The sequence below is a fragment of the Neopsephotus bourkii genome, unplaced genomic scaffold (assembly GCF_033783945.1).
Source record: "Neopsephotus bourkii isolate Nb327-2 ecotype Australia unplaced genomic scaffold, CSIRO-AGI_Nbou_v1 NB_740, whole genome shotgun sequence".
Lineage (NCBI taxonomy): Eukaryota > Metazoa > Chordata > Aves > Psittaciformes > Psittacidae > Neopsephotus > Neopsephotus bourkii.
Window position 1 is genome coordinate 2,639,628 of NW_026901238.1, and position 16,604 is coordinate 2,656,231.

The following is a 16,604-nucleotide window of genomic DNA, read 5'->3' on the forward strand; positions in this document are numbered from 1 at the left end:
CTGTGACCTAGCCTTCCTCACCCCACCCCTACATAACCAGGCAGCTGCACGTGCCAAGGTTCCTCACAGAAGTTTGACACTAAAGCTCACTTGAAGGCCTAAAGCTGTGATGCGAGGCCTGCCTGCCTGCCAGCTCAGTGGTGAGCTCATGCCAGCAGGAACTATTTCACCACAGAAACCACAACAGGATCCACACACTTCAGTTCATCTGGGTGCTCAACAAGGACAAGGGGACAGTGCTCTCTGCACCATGAGGAAGACTTCACCACCTCAGAATAAATGCTCTAGCCTCTGGGCCAGTACCTGAGTTCTCCCCCTATTACCTCCTCACCACCATTGTTCAGTTTAATGCAGTAAACACTGAGACAAAAAAAAAAAAAAAAAGCAATTAGGAATTCCCAAATGAGATCCAGAGCACACAGGGTGGAAGGGACCAGCCCATTTGCCATTTCAGAAATCACTGGAATGTTCATCTAGTCAGCAATCTCACACAGTGACTAACCTCAACAGCAGGACAGCACTCTGACACTTCTAATCCCTGTGGACAGAAAAGGAAAGCCTAACTCCAGGCCTCTGGCACACTGATGGCTTTTTTTTAAACCAAACTCTCTTCAGATCTATTACACCACAACTTTAAGTGGCTGGAGACCTCAGGAAATGAGGTCCTCCTTCCATCTGAAATGGGAGATGTGGCTCCAATCACATTAATCCCCCGTATCTGATATCAATTGTAACTTTCAAAACACACTGAAGCAATAAACCTCTCAACAAGTGAAGCAGGTATGCATACAGAGCTTGAAGTACAGTTCTGCACAACAGACATGCTGCAACACCTGTTTCTACATAAGGCGTTCATGCCTGACCATTTTAACAGGACCATTCTACTACACCACTCACAAGCCTGAAGACTCATGAGCATCAGCACTCTTAAGACCACCCAGGTTTGTGTAGGTTAACTGAGGACAGCATGGCAGGCTCCTTTAGAGCTGCCCCAGGGCAGCACCCCCCCCAAACGGCCACTTTAAGGGATTAGAAGCCCCACAGCCATCAGAACCTTTACAAAAGGCAAACATACACCCATCAGTCAGGTGGAAAAACTATTTATTGATCACAGCTGTGCGAAGTTGCTGCAGATGTGTCAGGGAGGTCCAGGGAAGCCCTGGGAGCTTCTGGCCACAGCTTCATCCTCCTGATGCTCAGTCCAGCTGCAAGACAGTGAGAAAGGCAAGACGAGTCAGTGGAAAAGAGTACACACAACCTTCCTGCACAATCATAGAACAGTCTGGGTTGGAAGGGACCTTCAAAAGTGTCCCGATTTCAGCTATTACAGTGATTTTAAACCTGACCCAAACCAGCCAAAGGGGGCGTTCCATACCGCAGCAGGTCATTCCCAGTACATAAACTGGAGGGAGTTACCCAGAAGGGACCGATCGCTGCTCAGGTCAGGCTGGGTATCAGTCAGCAGGTGCTAAGCAGTTGTACCATGTATCACTTGCATTTTCTGAGCTTTCATTTTTTCTCATTTCTTATTATTATTGGCATTTCCTATTATCACTACATTTTTAAACTTCTTACCTCAACCCGAGGGGTTTACATTCTTTCAATTCTCCTCCCCATCCTGCCTGGAAGTGGGGGAAAGGGAGATGTGTGCAAGCAGCTACGTGTTGATGACTGGGTCTAAACCATGACAAAAACTCATGTAGTCCAAGCCCCGTGCAATGATCAGGGATACCTTCAACTAGGTCAGCTTGTCCACAAAACACATCCAGCCTGGCCCTGATGGCGCCGCCATGACCTCTCTGGGAAACCAGTGCCAGTATTTCAACACCCTCTTTGTAAAAGATTTCTTCCTCACACCCAGACTGAATTTCTCCTCTTTTAGGCTAAAACCACTACTCTTGCCCTATCACACCAGGCCCTGCTAAAAAGTGTCTCCCTGTGTTTCTTACAGGCCCTTTTCAAGAACTGAAAGGCTGCTCTAAGGTTTCCCTGTAGCTGCCTCTTCTCCAGGCTGCAGCACTCCACCTCTCTCAGCCATTCCTCACAGGAGAGGTGCACCCGCTGCCGGCGCTTACCTTGATAAACCCGATGTCCTTGGCGTACTGCCGGAAGCACTGCCGGCACATATTCAGCCCGTACTTGCGAATGAGGCCGTGGCGGTTAGAGCACACGCGGCTGCGAGGGAACAAGAGAGCAAGGCCGGTCGGGGGGAGTAATGGCGGCGAGAGGTAGGGAGATTAAGAGTGAGAGAACCCCAGGAAGACCAACAACCCCCTGGAGAGCCTCCGGGGTGCATACTGACCAGGAGCGGGAGCCCTGACCGAACTTCCTAGGATGGCTCCAATAGAGCTGCTGGTGCCCCATGCTGCTGCCGTGCTCCTTCCGTAGAGAGAAAGATGGCGGCCCTCGCACACGCTGACCACCCCCGCCCGGCGTCCCGCCCTGCACCGCGGCGCGCCCGCTTCCCCGCCCTCCGCACCTGACGTCATTCTGTGGCGGGTCTAGGGGAGGCAGCGCGGCTCTGACAAGCGCCGGGCGTGGTGGCGCGCGCCTGTAGTCCCAGCTACTCGGGAGGCTGAGCCCGCCGGATCGCTTGAGCCCAGGAGTTCTGGGCTGCAGTGCGCTATGCCGAGCGGGCGTCCGCGCTAAGGCCGGCATCAATATGGTGAGCCCCGGGGAGCTGGGGCACACCAGGTTGACTAAGGAGGGGTGAACCGGCCCAGGTCGGAGACGGAGCAGGTCAAAGCTCCCGTGCCGGTCAGTAGCGGGATCGCGCCTGTGAATAGCCACTGCAGCGTAGCCTGGGCAACACAGAGAGACGCGGGTTCCTTTTGACATACGCGCATCCCCTCCTCAGGAACCGCCCAAGAGCCGCATTTTGTTCCTGATGGGACACAAGGTCCCGGCACACACCGCCTCCTGCTGCAGCACCGGCACACAAGGCTCTGGCACTCACCGCCTCCTACTGGAACACCGCGGTACCACCTTTTCAACACTAGAGGACGGGACACATTACCGCCTCCTGCTGGAACACCACGGCATCTGCGCGCATCGCCCCCTGCTGGCGGCCTAGCACAGCGGCGTTCTGTGCTTGTGTGCTCTGATGCCGGTAAAAATAGTTGGTTCCTAACAACGACAAAGCAAGTTTAAAACCCTAAGCCTTGTCCTTAAACAACATTACTGTAGGAAACCAGTACTGAAAGCATTAATGGATTTTATTTTGTTTCCCCATTGCTGGCTACCGCAGTGAGAACTGATGCTGTTGGGCAGGGGACCAGGTAAGACCACACTGCTGCTGTCCTCACTCACATCGTCCTTGCCTGCTACCACCCTGCAGCAAATAGCCTCCTCCATGCATGCAGAAGGTTAGTTTCCACCTGGAGAGTGCCTTCGAGCCAGTTCTCTCAAATTCAGTGGTACTGTCCCAGTTTCTACTGTACCCCAGCTCAGAGCAATTTTTCCCAGGTGCTGCCATTTCACTGTCAGAGATCATAGCATCACAGAATGGCTTGGGTTGGAAAGGACCTTAGAGGCCCTCCAGTCTCATTACAGCTCTCCCACAGGCAGGGAGACCTTTCACTAGACCAGGTTGCTCCAAGCCCCATCCAGCCTGGCCTTGAACACTGCCAGGGATGGGGCAGCAACAGCTTCTCTGGGCAACCCATGCCAGTGCCTCATCAGCCTCAAAGGGAAGAGTTTCTTACTAATACCTGACCTAAATCTAACTCTGTCAGTTTAAAGACATTCCCCCTTGTTCCATTCCTACATGCCCTTGTCAAAAGCCCCTCTCCAGCTTTCCTTTCAGCCCCTTTAGGTACTGGAAGGCTGCTTTATAAGAGGACATTCCCGAGCTGCCCTCTACCAAACCACTTTCACATTGCTAATTCTTTTTTCAAATTTTTCATTTTATTGAATTTTTCCCTATTATTTTGGCAATTAGTTTGTCATAAGGCCTCACAGAGTGTCACTGGCGTCTCAGTCAAACACACAGCAACTGTACCTTGCAGTGGGTGAACATGGCTTTTTACCCAAGCTTGGTTTCTGAATGCCTACAACTCATTCTTAGTGGTGCTAAGGAGATGCTTTGTCGCTGGTGGCCATTTCTGCTGACACTGTGCTAGGCAGAACCTCAGAGGGAGCATTGGGAGAGCAGGTACCTTCACTAACAAACACAGGATTCCTTGTAAAAACTTGTATTCTTCCATTCCATACAATTGTAGAAATTGCCCAAAAGATTTGGCTGTGGTGCTGGATCTGCAGCACAGAGCTGCTTGCCCCGCTGAGCAGCCATACCCCACCACTGAGGCTGGGCCAGCACCTGCCCCATTCCGTGTTCCTCACCTCTGGCCTGGGCTCCTCCAGTGCAGGCAGTGTGCTACGCTCACCAAGCACAGGGGCATCGGGGACCAGAGTGGCTGCTTGGGTGCTCCCTTGTGTCCCCTTACACCTGCCGTCCCCTCAGCTCCCCCCGTGTCCCCTCACGCTCGCGGTCCCCTCAGCTCTCCCGTGTCCCCTCAGCTCCCCCATGTCCCCTCACACTCGCAGTCCCCTCACACCCGCCGTTCCTCGACCCTTCCCGCCGAGTCCAGCCGACCTCCTCCAGGGGGCGCTGCCACAGAGCTCCTCGTTGAGGGCCCCTCTCTCGGGCTGCCCGCGCTGCCGGTACCGCCGGTAACACTGCTCTCTCTTCCCTTCCCGCCCCGCGAGCTCTTCCGCCGGGCGGCCCTGCGGCCCCTGGCTGGCTGCGGAGGGTGGGATCACGGGAGCCAGGCATTACGGCGGGCGCCTGTGCCCGGCAGTGCTGAAGGCCCCCGAGTGGCGGGGCGCTTCCCGCCCGCCCCTGAGCGGGCCGTTGGTCGGCGGCGGGGCGGGCGGTGATGCGGCTGCAGTGCGAGGTGGAGGTGGTCAGCCGGCTCCTGCCCACCTGCGGGCTGCGGGGTCGTGGCCGCGGAACCAGGGCGCTCCTCTCGCTCGGCCGCCCGCCCGGACGGGCGCAGGGCGGTGGTGTTTACCTCATGGTGTGTACGGCGCGGGACCGGGTCGGTGCTCGCTACAAGGTGGGAACTGCGGCGGTGGGGGGGGACTGGACCGGAGGGCGGGGCGGGCCCTCTCGACCCTCGTCCCGCCGCGGCTGCTGAACGCCCACTGTGCCTCATAGTTGCAGGAGAACATCGAGCGGTTCTTCACCCGGTTTGTAGAGGAGGGCAAGGCCACCGTGCGCCTCCGGGAGCCCGCCGTGGACGTCTGCCTCAGCAAGGTGGGTGTGGGGGCCCGGAACGCCGGCGGGGAATCGGTGCCGTGCCCGTACTAGAAACCGTGGGCTCGGCGGAGGGTCCCCGGGCTGTCTTGTCTGCCTGGGGGCCGTCCGGCAGATTCCACACAGCGAGTTAGTTTTAACAGTCGTCTCTGACCTGCCACGACTTTGGCATGGATGTAAACGAAGCGGCATGAAGGAGCTTGGCTTTCTATGCCCTCAGCAGGAAGAGCAAAAAGGGAAAATGAGTGAGCTCACTCATTTTGTGCTAGGAAGGCTGAACCCAGCTCATTTGCTGGGCTGCTTTCTGGTTCTCCCTCCTGCTCCCTCGGGGGAAAAGTCCGTTTTTCACATTATTCCTTATTGCTTGTTTACAGAAAAACAGCTCTTTTCATCTCTCTGATACAGTATCTTGCTAATTAAATGTATATTCTATATTTTAAAAAAAAAAGTTACTGTTTACAGCCTTTCTAATGAAAAAAAAAAAGGAGAATACTCTTGTATTAGCCAACAAGCAGTGTCAAAGCTGGAGACACACATGATATGGATCAGCAAGCAGTACATGCACCATCTCACCTAAACGTTTAGCTGGTAGTAGAACTCACCAGTGTATTTACACTTCATCATCTGTTTGGAAGCTGTAAAGTGTTTTTAATAATACTAAGCTCACAAAAAAATTCTATGTTAACAATCATTTTTCATGTAGTTAAGCTTTTTTTCCTGTGCCTGTTCCAGTAAACTTTTGTTGCTTTGTAGCAGAGGAAAGTGGGAGAGCTTTTATAAAACCTCAGTTAGGATGTGTAAATAAAAGCAAATAATATTGATTGCTTGTTTGGAAAATTAGTTTGGCTTTCTGTTGTAAGCATGATTCTTTGGCCTGAAGGAGGTCCTTTAATAGTTTCAGTGATGTAGACTGAGCAGCTGTAATCATGAGTGGTGAATCTTACTCCTTCGCAGGCAGAATGCTTTCTAAGGAGAAATGCAGAAGGTGTGCTTAAACTGCACCAGCACCAACAACAGTCTTTCTGGAGTGAGGTAGAGCTCAGGGCAGGCTTCAAGATCTGCTTGAGCAACACAGGGAATTAATACAATTTATAATTCTCCTTTTTAGTACCATATTAGGTATTTAAAGGCTGCTGGCAGTTTTCTTCTTGGTTAAATAGCTGTAATGTGGAGGGTATTTAGCACTGTTTTCAGACCTGAAATTAAGATATCTGCCTACGGATATCTCGGCACGCTCTGGAGTTCTATGAGCTCAAATTATGTTCCATGGAGGTGTAGCCATGGAGTGAAGCCTAGAGAGCTTGCTTTATGGCTGAACAAATGGGTGGGGAGAGAAAGGGAAACAAAATTTATTGGTAAATGTATTAAGAAGAAATATGGTTGTTCAGCCTGGAGCAGGGAAGGCTTCTGGGAGATCTTAGAGCAGCTTCCAATATATAAAGCAGCCAATAAGAAAGCTGGAGAGGGACTTTTTACAAGGGCCTGTAGGGATGGGGTGGGGGGAATGGCTTTAAACTGTCAGAGGGGAGATTTAGGTTAGATACTAGAATTTCTTCCTAATATGAGGATGGTGATCTAATGAAACAGGAGTTAGGGTAATTCTTGCTCCTTATTTTAACCTGGTACTGTCAGGTTACTGACACTGTCAGGAACTTGATACTGTCAAGCTCCAGGAACAAATCCACTGAATTCTTCCAAAAGAAGTGAAACTATGCATTCTCCTTAAGTCCTCCAAATTCAGAAACACAATTAAAGATATTTGATAAGTTTTTTGTGATGTTTCTGCTAGTCTTTGATGATTTTTATTATTTTAGGCTGAGAAAGTTGGGGCTGTTCAGCCTGGAGAAGAGAAGGCTGCGTGGAGACCTCATACCAGCCTTCCAGTATCTGAAGGGAGGCTATAAGGATGCTGGGGAGGGACTATTCATTAGGGACTGTAGTGATAGGGCAGGGGGTAATGGCTTAAAACTTAAACAGGGGAAGTTTAGATTGGATATAATGAAGAAGTTCTTTCCTGTTAGGGTAGTGAGGCACTGGCCTGGGCTGCCCAGCGAAGTTGTGAATGCTCCATCCCTGGCTTTGTTCAAGGCCAGGTTGGACAGAGCCTTGGGTGGCATGGTTTAGTGTGAGGTGTCCCTGCCCGTGTCGGGGGGGTTGGAACTTGATGATGTTAAGGTCCTTTCCAACCCTAACTATTCTATGATTTCATTACATAAAGGCTTCTCAACTCTCACAGATAGACAGAGTCCTGGTAAGAAAGAGATTTCAGGTACGAAGGTATGACTATCCCAGTTGTGTGCAACTACTAGCATACAAAATCCCACTCTGTATTCTGCCAGGTGGTGCAATTTGTTGCACTTGGCCACATAAGAAATTAAGTTGAGAAATGTTGGTCTGGAGCATTCAAACCTGGAGCAAAAAAAAAGCCATTGTGTTGGATTTTTTTTTAATCTTCAGCAGGCCTGTGCCTGCTGCATTGCACATGAGGTCTGAAATCTATGTAATCTCTTGATTGCCTTGTCATCACGCATTTAGCTCTGAAACAAGACCTGTAAGGCATCAGCACAGATTAACTTCTTTTCTGTGGTTGACACTTCAGACTTGTGGCAAAAAATTGCATCCTGAGCACTTCCAACTAGTTCTTTGGGTTTGGTGGGGTTTTTTTCTTACATGTACCTTAGTATTTTTTCAACTAATTCAGGGTTTCTCAACAGCATCTTTACAGGTACAGTATTGTCTTTGTGAAGTATTGTGGAGAAAATCTGATAGAAGTATCTGTCATGCCTCATGCTTTGAGAGCAAAGAAATATTGCCTGTCACTTCATTTTAATGTATAGTTATTTATTTCACTTGATTTTACAGATCTGGAGGACTTTTTCTTCAATTTCAGTTAGCTTCTTATTACACTCGGAAATATGACACATTTGCCTGTAGTTAGGGTACCATTCTGAGGCTAATTTATTCAGAATGACTGAGATAATGAATGTTGGTGGTCTTGGATACAAAGGTTTTTGATGTGCAACTTCCCCATTTCTGGAGGGTATCACATCAGGAGTTAAAGAGAATAGATGTTGTCCTGGTTTGTGCCCAGCCAGTAACTCTGAACCATGCTGCCTCTCACTCACTCCCTTCCTTCTTCCCTCCCTCAAAAAGGCTTAAACCATGACAGATGTGCATGGGATGTTTCAGTAAAACAATCATTTTAGGGTATGTTTGACCATTATTGTCTTTATGTCACATTAGCATCCAGAAGTCTCCAAGGTGATTGCTCTGTTGTGCTAGGTGCTTACAGCATATTATATAAGATAGTTCTCTATAATTTAGTATAATCAGATACACTTCAGAGTAAAATTTTCTTTCAGGTGCAGAAATGAATGTCACTAGGTTTGGGTAAGTTACAGCTAGGAACAGAGTGCAAACTTCTCAACCCTGAGCCATGCCAAAACTCCAAGTTTGTTCTTTCCTGCAATAGGAGATGACTTTTACTTGCATGGATGTATTGTACTTTTTATTTTAGAATTCACTTTACAGCTTAATGTCTGTCAGCTGCACATCAGCTTGAGAAGAGATTTGCTGGCAAATCTAGAGAGAGATATTTGGTCACTTTCCTGTTCATGAAAGTTAATTATATCAATACAACAAACGTAGCACAGCTTTCTTGACTTTTATTTAAAATTCGTCTGATGCACCATTAATTTAACTGTCTTAATTGGCATTGTATTATATCCCAGCTAAAGCAAAATTGATCAGTTTTAGCAGAAGGACTGCAAGTAATTATCCTTTGATTCTGGTACAACAAACCAGAGCTCTGTGTGACCAGAAGCATTTACCTAACCTGCCTTGAAGCTTTCTGTCTGTTGCATTTAACATCAGCTTCCATCCTTTTCCTTCCTAGCAACTTTCAGAATTATCAACTCAAGTTTTAGATCTCAGATTTCCCCACATGTGTTTCTGTAAACTGTCCCTTTATCATGTTGCAGGTTAGGAAGATCACAGCGTGTCAGGTGTTTGTTCTGTACTTTATTTTCAGCTGTGAATTCAGTGCTTTGTTTCTTTTCTGAGTAATGCAGCACAGTTTGCTTGATCTAGATTATTCAGAAAGGTCATAACTTTCCATTCAAATTGCATGCCATTTGTTCTTAAATACTGAAAACAGCACATCAACCTAATACGCCCAACTTGTTTCCCTTTCCCATTTCATTGCTCTGCTGAGTTAATAGCCCCTGATCCATGTATAGAATAGTTCAGAAAGTTAGTTCAAATGAGCACAAGAATGACGAACTTTTAATTCCTCATTTGTGTTTTCCTGCAGGCAAATGCCAGCAATTTAAAGAATTTCCTTTCAGCTGTGAGACTGGCTCACCAAGGGACCAACACAGAAGCTCTCCCTCTGTCAACTTTGGTACCAGCAAAGAACTCGGAAGTTGAAAAACCTAAGACAAAAATGATCATAACTTCAAGAAGGGACTACCCTCTCACAAAAAACTTCCCTTATTCCCTCGAACACCTCCAAGCCTCGTACTGCAAACTGGCTCGTATCGACATGCGTGTGCTTTGCTTGAAGAAACTCCGAAAACTAGACCTAAGTCATAATCACATTAAGCAGCTGCCAGCTACTATTGGTGACCTGACCTGTCTTCAGGAGCTTATTTTGCACGACAATCACCTGGAGTCATTCAGTGGGGCTCTGTGCAACTCCACCCTTCAGAAATCTCTTCAGTTCTTGGACCTGAGCCAAAACAAAATCAAAGCACTTCCAATTCAGTTCTGCCAGCTGCGAGAACTCGTGAATTTGAAGCTGGATGACAATGAGTTGATTAGGCTGCCATTCAAGATTGGCCAGTTAGATCATCTACGCTTTCTGGCAGCAGCACGAAACAAACTTCCTTTCCTGCCCAGTGATTTTAGGAAACTCTGTCTTGAGAGCCTGGATCTCTTTGGAAATCCTTTTGAACAGCCCAGTCCGCTTGTTCCCAACATACAATTGCAAATACCATTGACTTTATTAGAATTTGCTGCAAGAGCAACCATAAATTACAGGTAAGAGTAGCATGATGGGTACATATTGCACCTATGCTGTTTCAAACCTGTTGAGTCTAAACTTTCCTGGCTATTTGGGTTTTAGGGTTTTTTTGTTGTTGTTGTCCCAGTCAGTGGCTCTTGCTCTTATTGCTCTTCACCTATTAAAAATCATAAGATTAAAGTTGCTTTGAATTCCACTCACAAAATCATCCCTTTGTTATACAGGATAACACAGGAAATCGGTGATGTGGAAGCATTTAGAGAAACTTACAGGTTGAAATGGTTTTATCCACAAAATGGAGTACTGTAACAGAATATTCTTGCCCAACTATGGTAAAAGAGAAACAGATCTACAACCCTGAACCACTTCTGGCATTTAGTATTGAGGAACTTAATTACAGTGGATTTTGTGTCACCGGTCATGTTTTGTGTTGGGCTCTAGCTTGAGAATTGCTTTCAGACATGGTTGCTTTTCATCTTCTGCTCACATTAAAACTGCATGCTACTTGTTAGCCTGTTGCTATCTTTTCCTCTGTGGAAATCTTTTCCTCTGTGAAAATCGTGTGCTGGCAAAAGGTAACCTACCTATACAGCTCCTAGTTGTAGCCACGGATTGGTCTTCCCCTGCTGGAAATGGGACCTTCCACAAGCTGAGCAGGGTTAGAAAGGTACAGTGAGGTGGCTTCACAGAGGGCAAATGTTATGGTGAAGTCAGTGTTAGCAACTGCAGGCTTCTCCCTACCATAGGTTTTCCTTAAGTTGTTAATTTCCTTTGGTGTGGGAGTGAGGGTGTTCTGTCTCAGGCAGAGAAGCCCAGTTCTGAGATAATTTAAAAAATCTTATTTTACCGAGTAAACACTGTCTTTGCCAGGCTGCTCTTCCTTATCAGCTTTCTCACCTTCCCCCACACTGCTCACATAGCTCTGCCTTCATGCTGCCACTGGTCCTTCCCATACCAGCCACTGCTACTCCCACCCTCATCCGGGTGGAAAAGGAGCAAGAAGATGGAAAAGAGGCATGGGTACAGAAAGGGGCTGAGACACAGACCTAAGGGGTTCCTAATCTACATTCTGTACTCATTCCTCCCTTGGGAGTGGGCAGCGCCCCATAAACCTGGGTTAATTACTCGGAAGTCGGTGCTAAAGATGTCCACAGGCATGCAGGGCACACCCTGGAAATGAGTTGAGCAACCAAATGTTCTGGTTCATATCTTTCTGACCTTGCTGGTGTTATTAAAATAATTAAACTCGACGTGTCTCCTTTCCCAACTTCATATAAATTGCGTGATTTTGATAGAAATAATCTATCATGTTTGTGGCATTTTGGTTGGGTTTTTTTTTCCCTAGAGAATATAATCCGTCAACACCAGACAGATTTTGATGCTCAATTACATTGCCAGAGTACTTAAGGCATAACCCCAGTTCCTGGCCCCCATGCAGAAGGCTTGAAGAAAACAGCACCACACAGGACAAGAAAGGCTTTCTGCTCCAGGAGCCTCAGTGAGATAAGGCGCAATGGAAACACTCCCTTTGCCTACGGGTCTCTGATTATTATTAGGAGACAGCGTTGGTCAGAGTGCTCCTTAATACCTTAAATGGAAAAGAAAATAGAAAGGTCTAACAAATGAGCAGTAGGCATTCTCACATTCACTGGCTGTGAAAATTAACAAAGAATGTCAAACAGGAGTGATCTTGGGCTATAAAAACCTTGAGAAAGGAAGAAAACAGAAGGAGGGAAGATGCAAAAGCAAATGTTGGGACATCAATCTTCCTAGTGGCATTCTGGACAAGTATCAGGTGTGATTATGCTTTTCCTGACCGGAAAAAAGGGTGTCCTGAAATAGAGGTGGTGAAAAAAATCCCCACAGGAGTCTTAGCTGTGTGAATGATGGTATACAGAAAGAGTTAGGAATACGTAGGTGTAGTCGGGATGTGAGTCAGTGAGACCTATGGTGTGAATCTGGAGTGACAGCTGGGCACTAGTGATACCCACACTGAAGTTAACTTGATGGAGTACTTCAGGGAAAACATTCAGTTTGCACCCCAAACACAATGCCACTCTGCTGTGAATTTAAAAAGAAGCAATTCTTGTTCTTGTCTCTGGATGTCATTATTGACATGATGGACAGAAAGAGTGGTGTATCAAAAGAACCTTAATTTATTGCCTGCAAGGCGGTACTACTGCAAAAAAGGCTCCTGTTTCCTCTAGATCCAGTGTTTTTATGCTACTACCACTTCCTCATGTTAGAGAGTTAGGAGTAAATCATGGGTGCTTTGTCAGGCCATGATGAAACAGGATGAAACACAGCGATCTTCGTGGCTAGCATGAGGGAAGAGCAGAAATATGCCCAGTTGTCTCATTATTCTTAATTTGTTTAGTTCTCTAATTCTGTATCACTGTGATCCAGCCTGTTACAATTTGTGTGAGTTCCCTGCTTCTTGTTGCAACATCTTCTGGAGTTCAGGTCCTTGGTACTTAGGGGTTAGTTTGTAACATTTGCCTATTAAAAACAGTCACTAAAAGTGTCTGTCTCGGAAGGTGGTGGTTAATTCTTAACAAGTCCAGTATCGCAAGTGGCAGAATTTCAGACTTGCCTTGTCTCTGATGTCGGAATAGGGTTTCTTCCAACTGGTGCATATGGTGTGTCACTGTGTTTAAGTGACATTGGTTAATTTTGTAGTGAATTCACACTTTTTATCTTGTTCAACAGAATCCCGTATGGTTGTCATCTCCTTCCTTCTCACCTTTGTGAAGATCTGGAAGTGGCTAAAACATGCCAGTGTGGAAGTGCCTGTCTGAGCAGCTTCATTCAGATCACGGTGACCATGAATCTCCACCATGTAGCTCACACTGTGGTCCTTGTGGATAACATGGGAGGTACGGAAGCACCCATCATCTGCTACTTCTGTTCTCTGAACTGCTATTCCCAGTTCCTGGATAGGTACCTCCAGAGTAATGGGTGACCATTATTGGGCACAAAAGCTCTGTCTGGTGTTCTGTCAGAGGAGCCTGAAACTGTTATCTGCTTGTTACCCATGCGTGCTGTTGTAGGATGTTTGCTGCCAACAGCAGATGTCAGCCCTGCATTGAGGGGGCACTGTCAGTCTGGGCTGGTGGCCCGACTGTTCCTCCACTAGTAGACTCTCCCTTTGGTTGGAATAAAAAGTGGTGCTTAGCCTGAATGAATCTTCCTTAGAATGTATTTTGCTTTTTTTTTCTTGTTTCCTATTACTGTGACTTTTGGAGTATCATGAATGACAGTTTTCTTTGTTTCGTGTTTTAAGTGGTTTCTTGTTGCTAGAAGGAAGGTGAGCTTGTATCAGATTGCTTTGCTTACACTCGAGGCTCTGAATTTTGCTGACAGAAGATGACTTTATCACTGGACTGTACCTTTCCCAACTTGTTTACTGTAGAGCAACTTGGTAGGCTGCTGTGAGAAGAAATTATGGTGTGAGCAGTTCAAAACTGGTCATGTAATTCAGGTGCTTCTTTTTTAAGGGTTCCGTTACAGCATTCTCACTTCAAGCAGGGACCAGCATCACTGTTTTTTTACCAGAGCAAATGTTTTATCTCTTTGTAATACAAGAAATGTCTTTTTCTAAATGTGTCACCTAAACTTTGTTTCTTAACTCTTATGTTTTAAAGATTGTTGAATTGTTCACTGAGTCAACTTATTAAATTTTGCAACCCTTCTATGTACATTTGAATTGTGGTTTCTCTAATGAGTTTTTCATTCAGTGTATTCTATGGATTAGCTGCTGGCCTTTCTCCTGGTGAAGATACCAAAAGACATGTCTTGTCAGTGCTCTGTGGCTTGTATATTGACACAGCATGGAACAGAACTCCCTTGCAATATCTTTAGGCATCCCATGCTTGTAACACACGATGGCTTGGAGGGAGCACGTCACACTGTTTATTTCCGAGGCAGTATTGACTGCCCAGGAGTGAATTACGTTTGCATCCCTCAGGGTCGTAGGTAAGTACACTGCTGTGGCAATTATTTGTAGCTTCCATGGGAAAACAAGATGCCTGTTGTTACTCATTGCAGAACTAATCTCGACTTGGCTTCAAGGCACTGCTAAATGCCATGTACAGTGTGAGGAGCAGCCTGAAGGGCAGCAGCAGGCTTTGGAACAAAGCGCTGGCTTGCAGGCATCATTTAACATCTCCTGTGTGAGTACAACCTCCATCCATGTTTTAAATATCATCAGTTTCAAACTCTCCTAATCTAAGAAGGACAAGGGGTTACCGGTTCAAACGTAAACAGGGGAGGTTTAGGTTAGATATAAGGAAGAAGTTCTGTACTGAGGGTGGTGAGACACTGGCACAGGTTGCCCAAAGAAGCTGTGAAGGTTCCATCCCTGACAGAGTCTTGGGTGGTACGGTTTATTGTGTGGTGTCCCTGCCCATGGCAGGGGAGTTGGAACTAGATGATCCTAAGGTCCTCTCCAACCCTAACGATTCTATGATTCACAACGGAAATAAACACTGGAACATGGTTACTGAAGGGCTCTGCTCTGACTAGACCATGAGATGTGTTTTCCTGAAGAAAAGCAACCTTTATTCTAGAAATATTGAGTGTTGTTAAAGCTGTCTGTGAATGTCAAAACAACTTGACTGTGTTCTTTTTATACAGTATTTGTGAAACGGCAACTTTTAAGCAACTATGGGATGATACAGATGAATCATTCCTTATATATTGCTCCTCAGCCACATAGAACTTGTGAAGGAGGAGGCCAAGTGTTCACCTCAACACTGCTCTTGAAAGCACTGCAGAGCTAACCATAGGAGGCTTTAGTCATATGCTAATGCTGTTGTAAAGGGAGAGAGATCTCGTCCTGATTGCAGCAGCCTAAAAATTACTCATTTGGAAAAATACCTTTTAGGTGCGGCATGTGATTAAGAGGAGGGAAGTGGAGTAGACACAGAAATTTGGTCTCCTCTGGGACTCCTCAGGAATGGCAGCTACAGATATGTGTGTATTGATGGTCAAGTGGCTCCCCAGGCAGCCAGCTGAGCTGGGCAGAGGAGGAATCCACACTTCACAGCTCAGGGCAGGCAAGGGGAAGGCTGCCAAGCCCTGTCCAAGTCCCTCAGTGCTGGGAGGAGAACGCAGTGGGGGGGGTTCAAGGCCAATGTGAAGAGCAGTGCAACCTCCCTTGCGGTGAAAAGGAAACTGAACTGTGGGAAAGTGCTTTTGGATGGGAATAGTTTGCTGCACTGATGATTTCTTTTAAGTCTCATGTCTGTACACCGGCTGCCATTGTCTCTGAGGCCAGTCACCTCCAACACTGGCTTGGCTTCCCTTAGTCCTCTGAAACTACAGTGGCAGACCCACCTGACTGACAGGGTGGTGGTGCACTGGAGCCCTGTTCTGCAAAGGTTCTTACACAGCCATGGTTGTGCTGGTACCAGAGCACCTTCTAGCAATGTGGCAGCATCCCCAGCACACTGTGATCCTGCCATCTCCACCATTGGCTCCTCCACCATTTGCCAGAGTCAAAAGCAGAGCTTTCTAAACTGCTGCTTTCCCGCTTTCCATCAAAAGGTGAAGAAAAGGGAAGTCTTGTGCAGCCAAGCAGAGGGCTCTACAAATACCCCAGGTTCCCTCGGTTCCAACCAACTTCATGTTCTCAGTGTCTCGCAATCCCCATGAACAGGCTCTCTGCGGGGTGCAGAACGTTTGTCTCGGGTGAACTCCGCAGCTTCACCCCAGAGTCAGTGAGGTGCGGGGTGAGTGAGTTGAGGTTTGCGCCTTGCTGGCTGCAGATATGAGCAGCCGGTGGGGGGGCTGCTGCAGCGCTCCGTGCCTGCGCTCTGCCGGCTGTCAGCCAGCCAGGAGGTGGCGAAGGAGCCAAGAGTTAGGAAAAGCCAAAACAGAAATCACTCCCTCCAGGAGCATCTTCTCCAGCAGTTTGCCCTGCCCGATAAGAAGACAGCTGTGGGGGCTCTTAGATCTTCAGCTCACTTCGCATTGGTGCACTGGGAAAAGCCCAACCTGCAGGCATGGGTTCCGTTGTAGACGACAAGAGACAGGCACATTTCTGTCTTCCGATACCACAAACGCAGGCGTGTGCATGCCCCAGGGCTGTGTTTAGGGCTTCTCATAGAGCAAGTGGGTCTGTGCAAAATTGTTCTACGGAACTGTTCTACCTCATTTATCATAGTTGTGGGGAAATCTGTCGAGCCGTTTCCTGTTTTCAGCAAAGTGACCTGATTGAATCAAACCAGCTTTGATGCAGAGCCCAGCCCCTCTCTTTCAAGGAGCTCTCAATGCCTCGCTTGAAAACCACCAGTTGTGCTGGGTGAGGAGAAACTTGCTGAG

General features: G+C 47.3%; 2 protein-coding genes across 3 annotated transcripts in view; one reads left to right on the forward strand and one right to left on the reverse strand.

Annotated features, from left to right (window-relative positions):
* Positions 1-2,461, reverse strand: part of RPS29 (ribosomal protein S29) — a 290,939-nt gene extending 288,478 nt beyond the window's left edge. Inside the window, exons 1-3 of one of the 2 annotated variants that reach the window (XM_061354589.1) lie at positions 2,303-2,461; positions 2,076-2,175; positions 1,085-1,205 (exon numbers count right to left, since the gene is read on the reverse strand). In XM_061354589.1, coding sequence (XP_061210573.1) covers positions 1,197-1,205; positions 2,076-2,175; positions 2,303-2,364 — 171 coding nt within the window. In that variant the 5' untranslated portion in view covers positions 2,365-2,461 and the 3' untranslated portion in view covers positions 1,085-1,196. Of the gene's footprint in view, positions 1-1,084; positions 1,206-2,075; positions 2,176-2,302 lie in introns of those variants that run through there. The other variant, XM_061354590.1, reaches the window with a different exon arrangement.
* Positions 2,462-4,643: 2,182 nt separating this feature from the next.
* LRR1 (leucine rich repeat protein 1) lies at positions 4,644-13,978 on the forward strand. Its single transcript, XM_061354591.1, has 4 exons — positions 4,644-5,057; positions 5,159-5,257; positions 9,570-10,297; positions 12,990-13,978. Exons 1-4 carry the CDS (start codon positions 4,878-4,880, stop codon positions 13,240-13,242), a joined length of 1,260 nt encoding a protein of 419 aa, XP_061210575.1. The 5' UTR covers positions 4,644-4,877; the 3' UTR covers positions 13,243-13,978.
* The last annotated feature ends 2,626 nt before the right edge of the window (positions 13,979-16,604 follow it).

What these genes read in the sequence shown, in the direction of transcription:
- LRR1 (XM_061354591.1), top strand. Translation starts at nt 4,878, where the DNA reads ATGCGGCTGCAGTGCGAGGTGGAGGTGGTCAGCCGGCTCCTGCCCACC. An exon ending in GGGTCGGTGCTCGCTACAAG is followed by an intron (nt 5,058 to 5,158) that starts GTGGGAACTGCG and finishes TGTGCCTCATAG; the next exon opens with TTGCAGGAGAACATCGAGCG. An exon ending in TGGACGTCTGCCTCAGCAAG is followed by an intron (nt 5,258 to 9,569) that starts GTGGGTGTGGGG and finishes GTTTTCCTGCAG; the next exon opens with GCAAATGCCAGCAATTTAAA.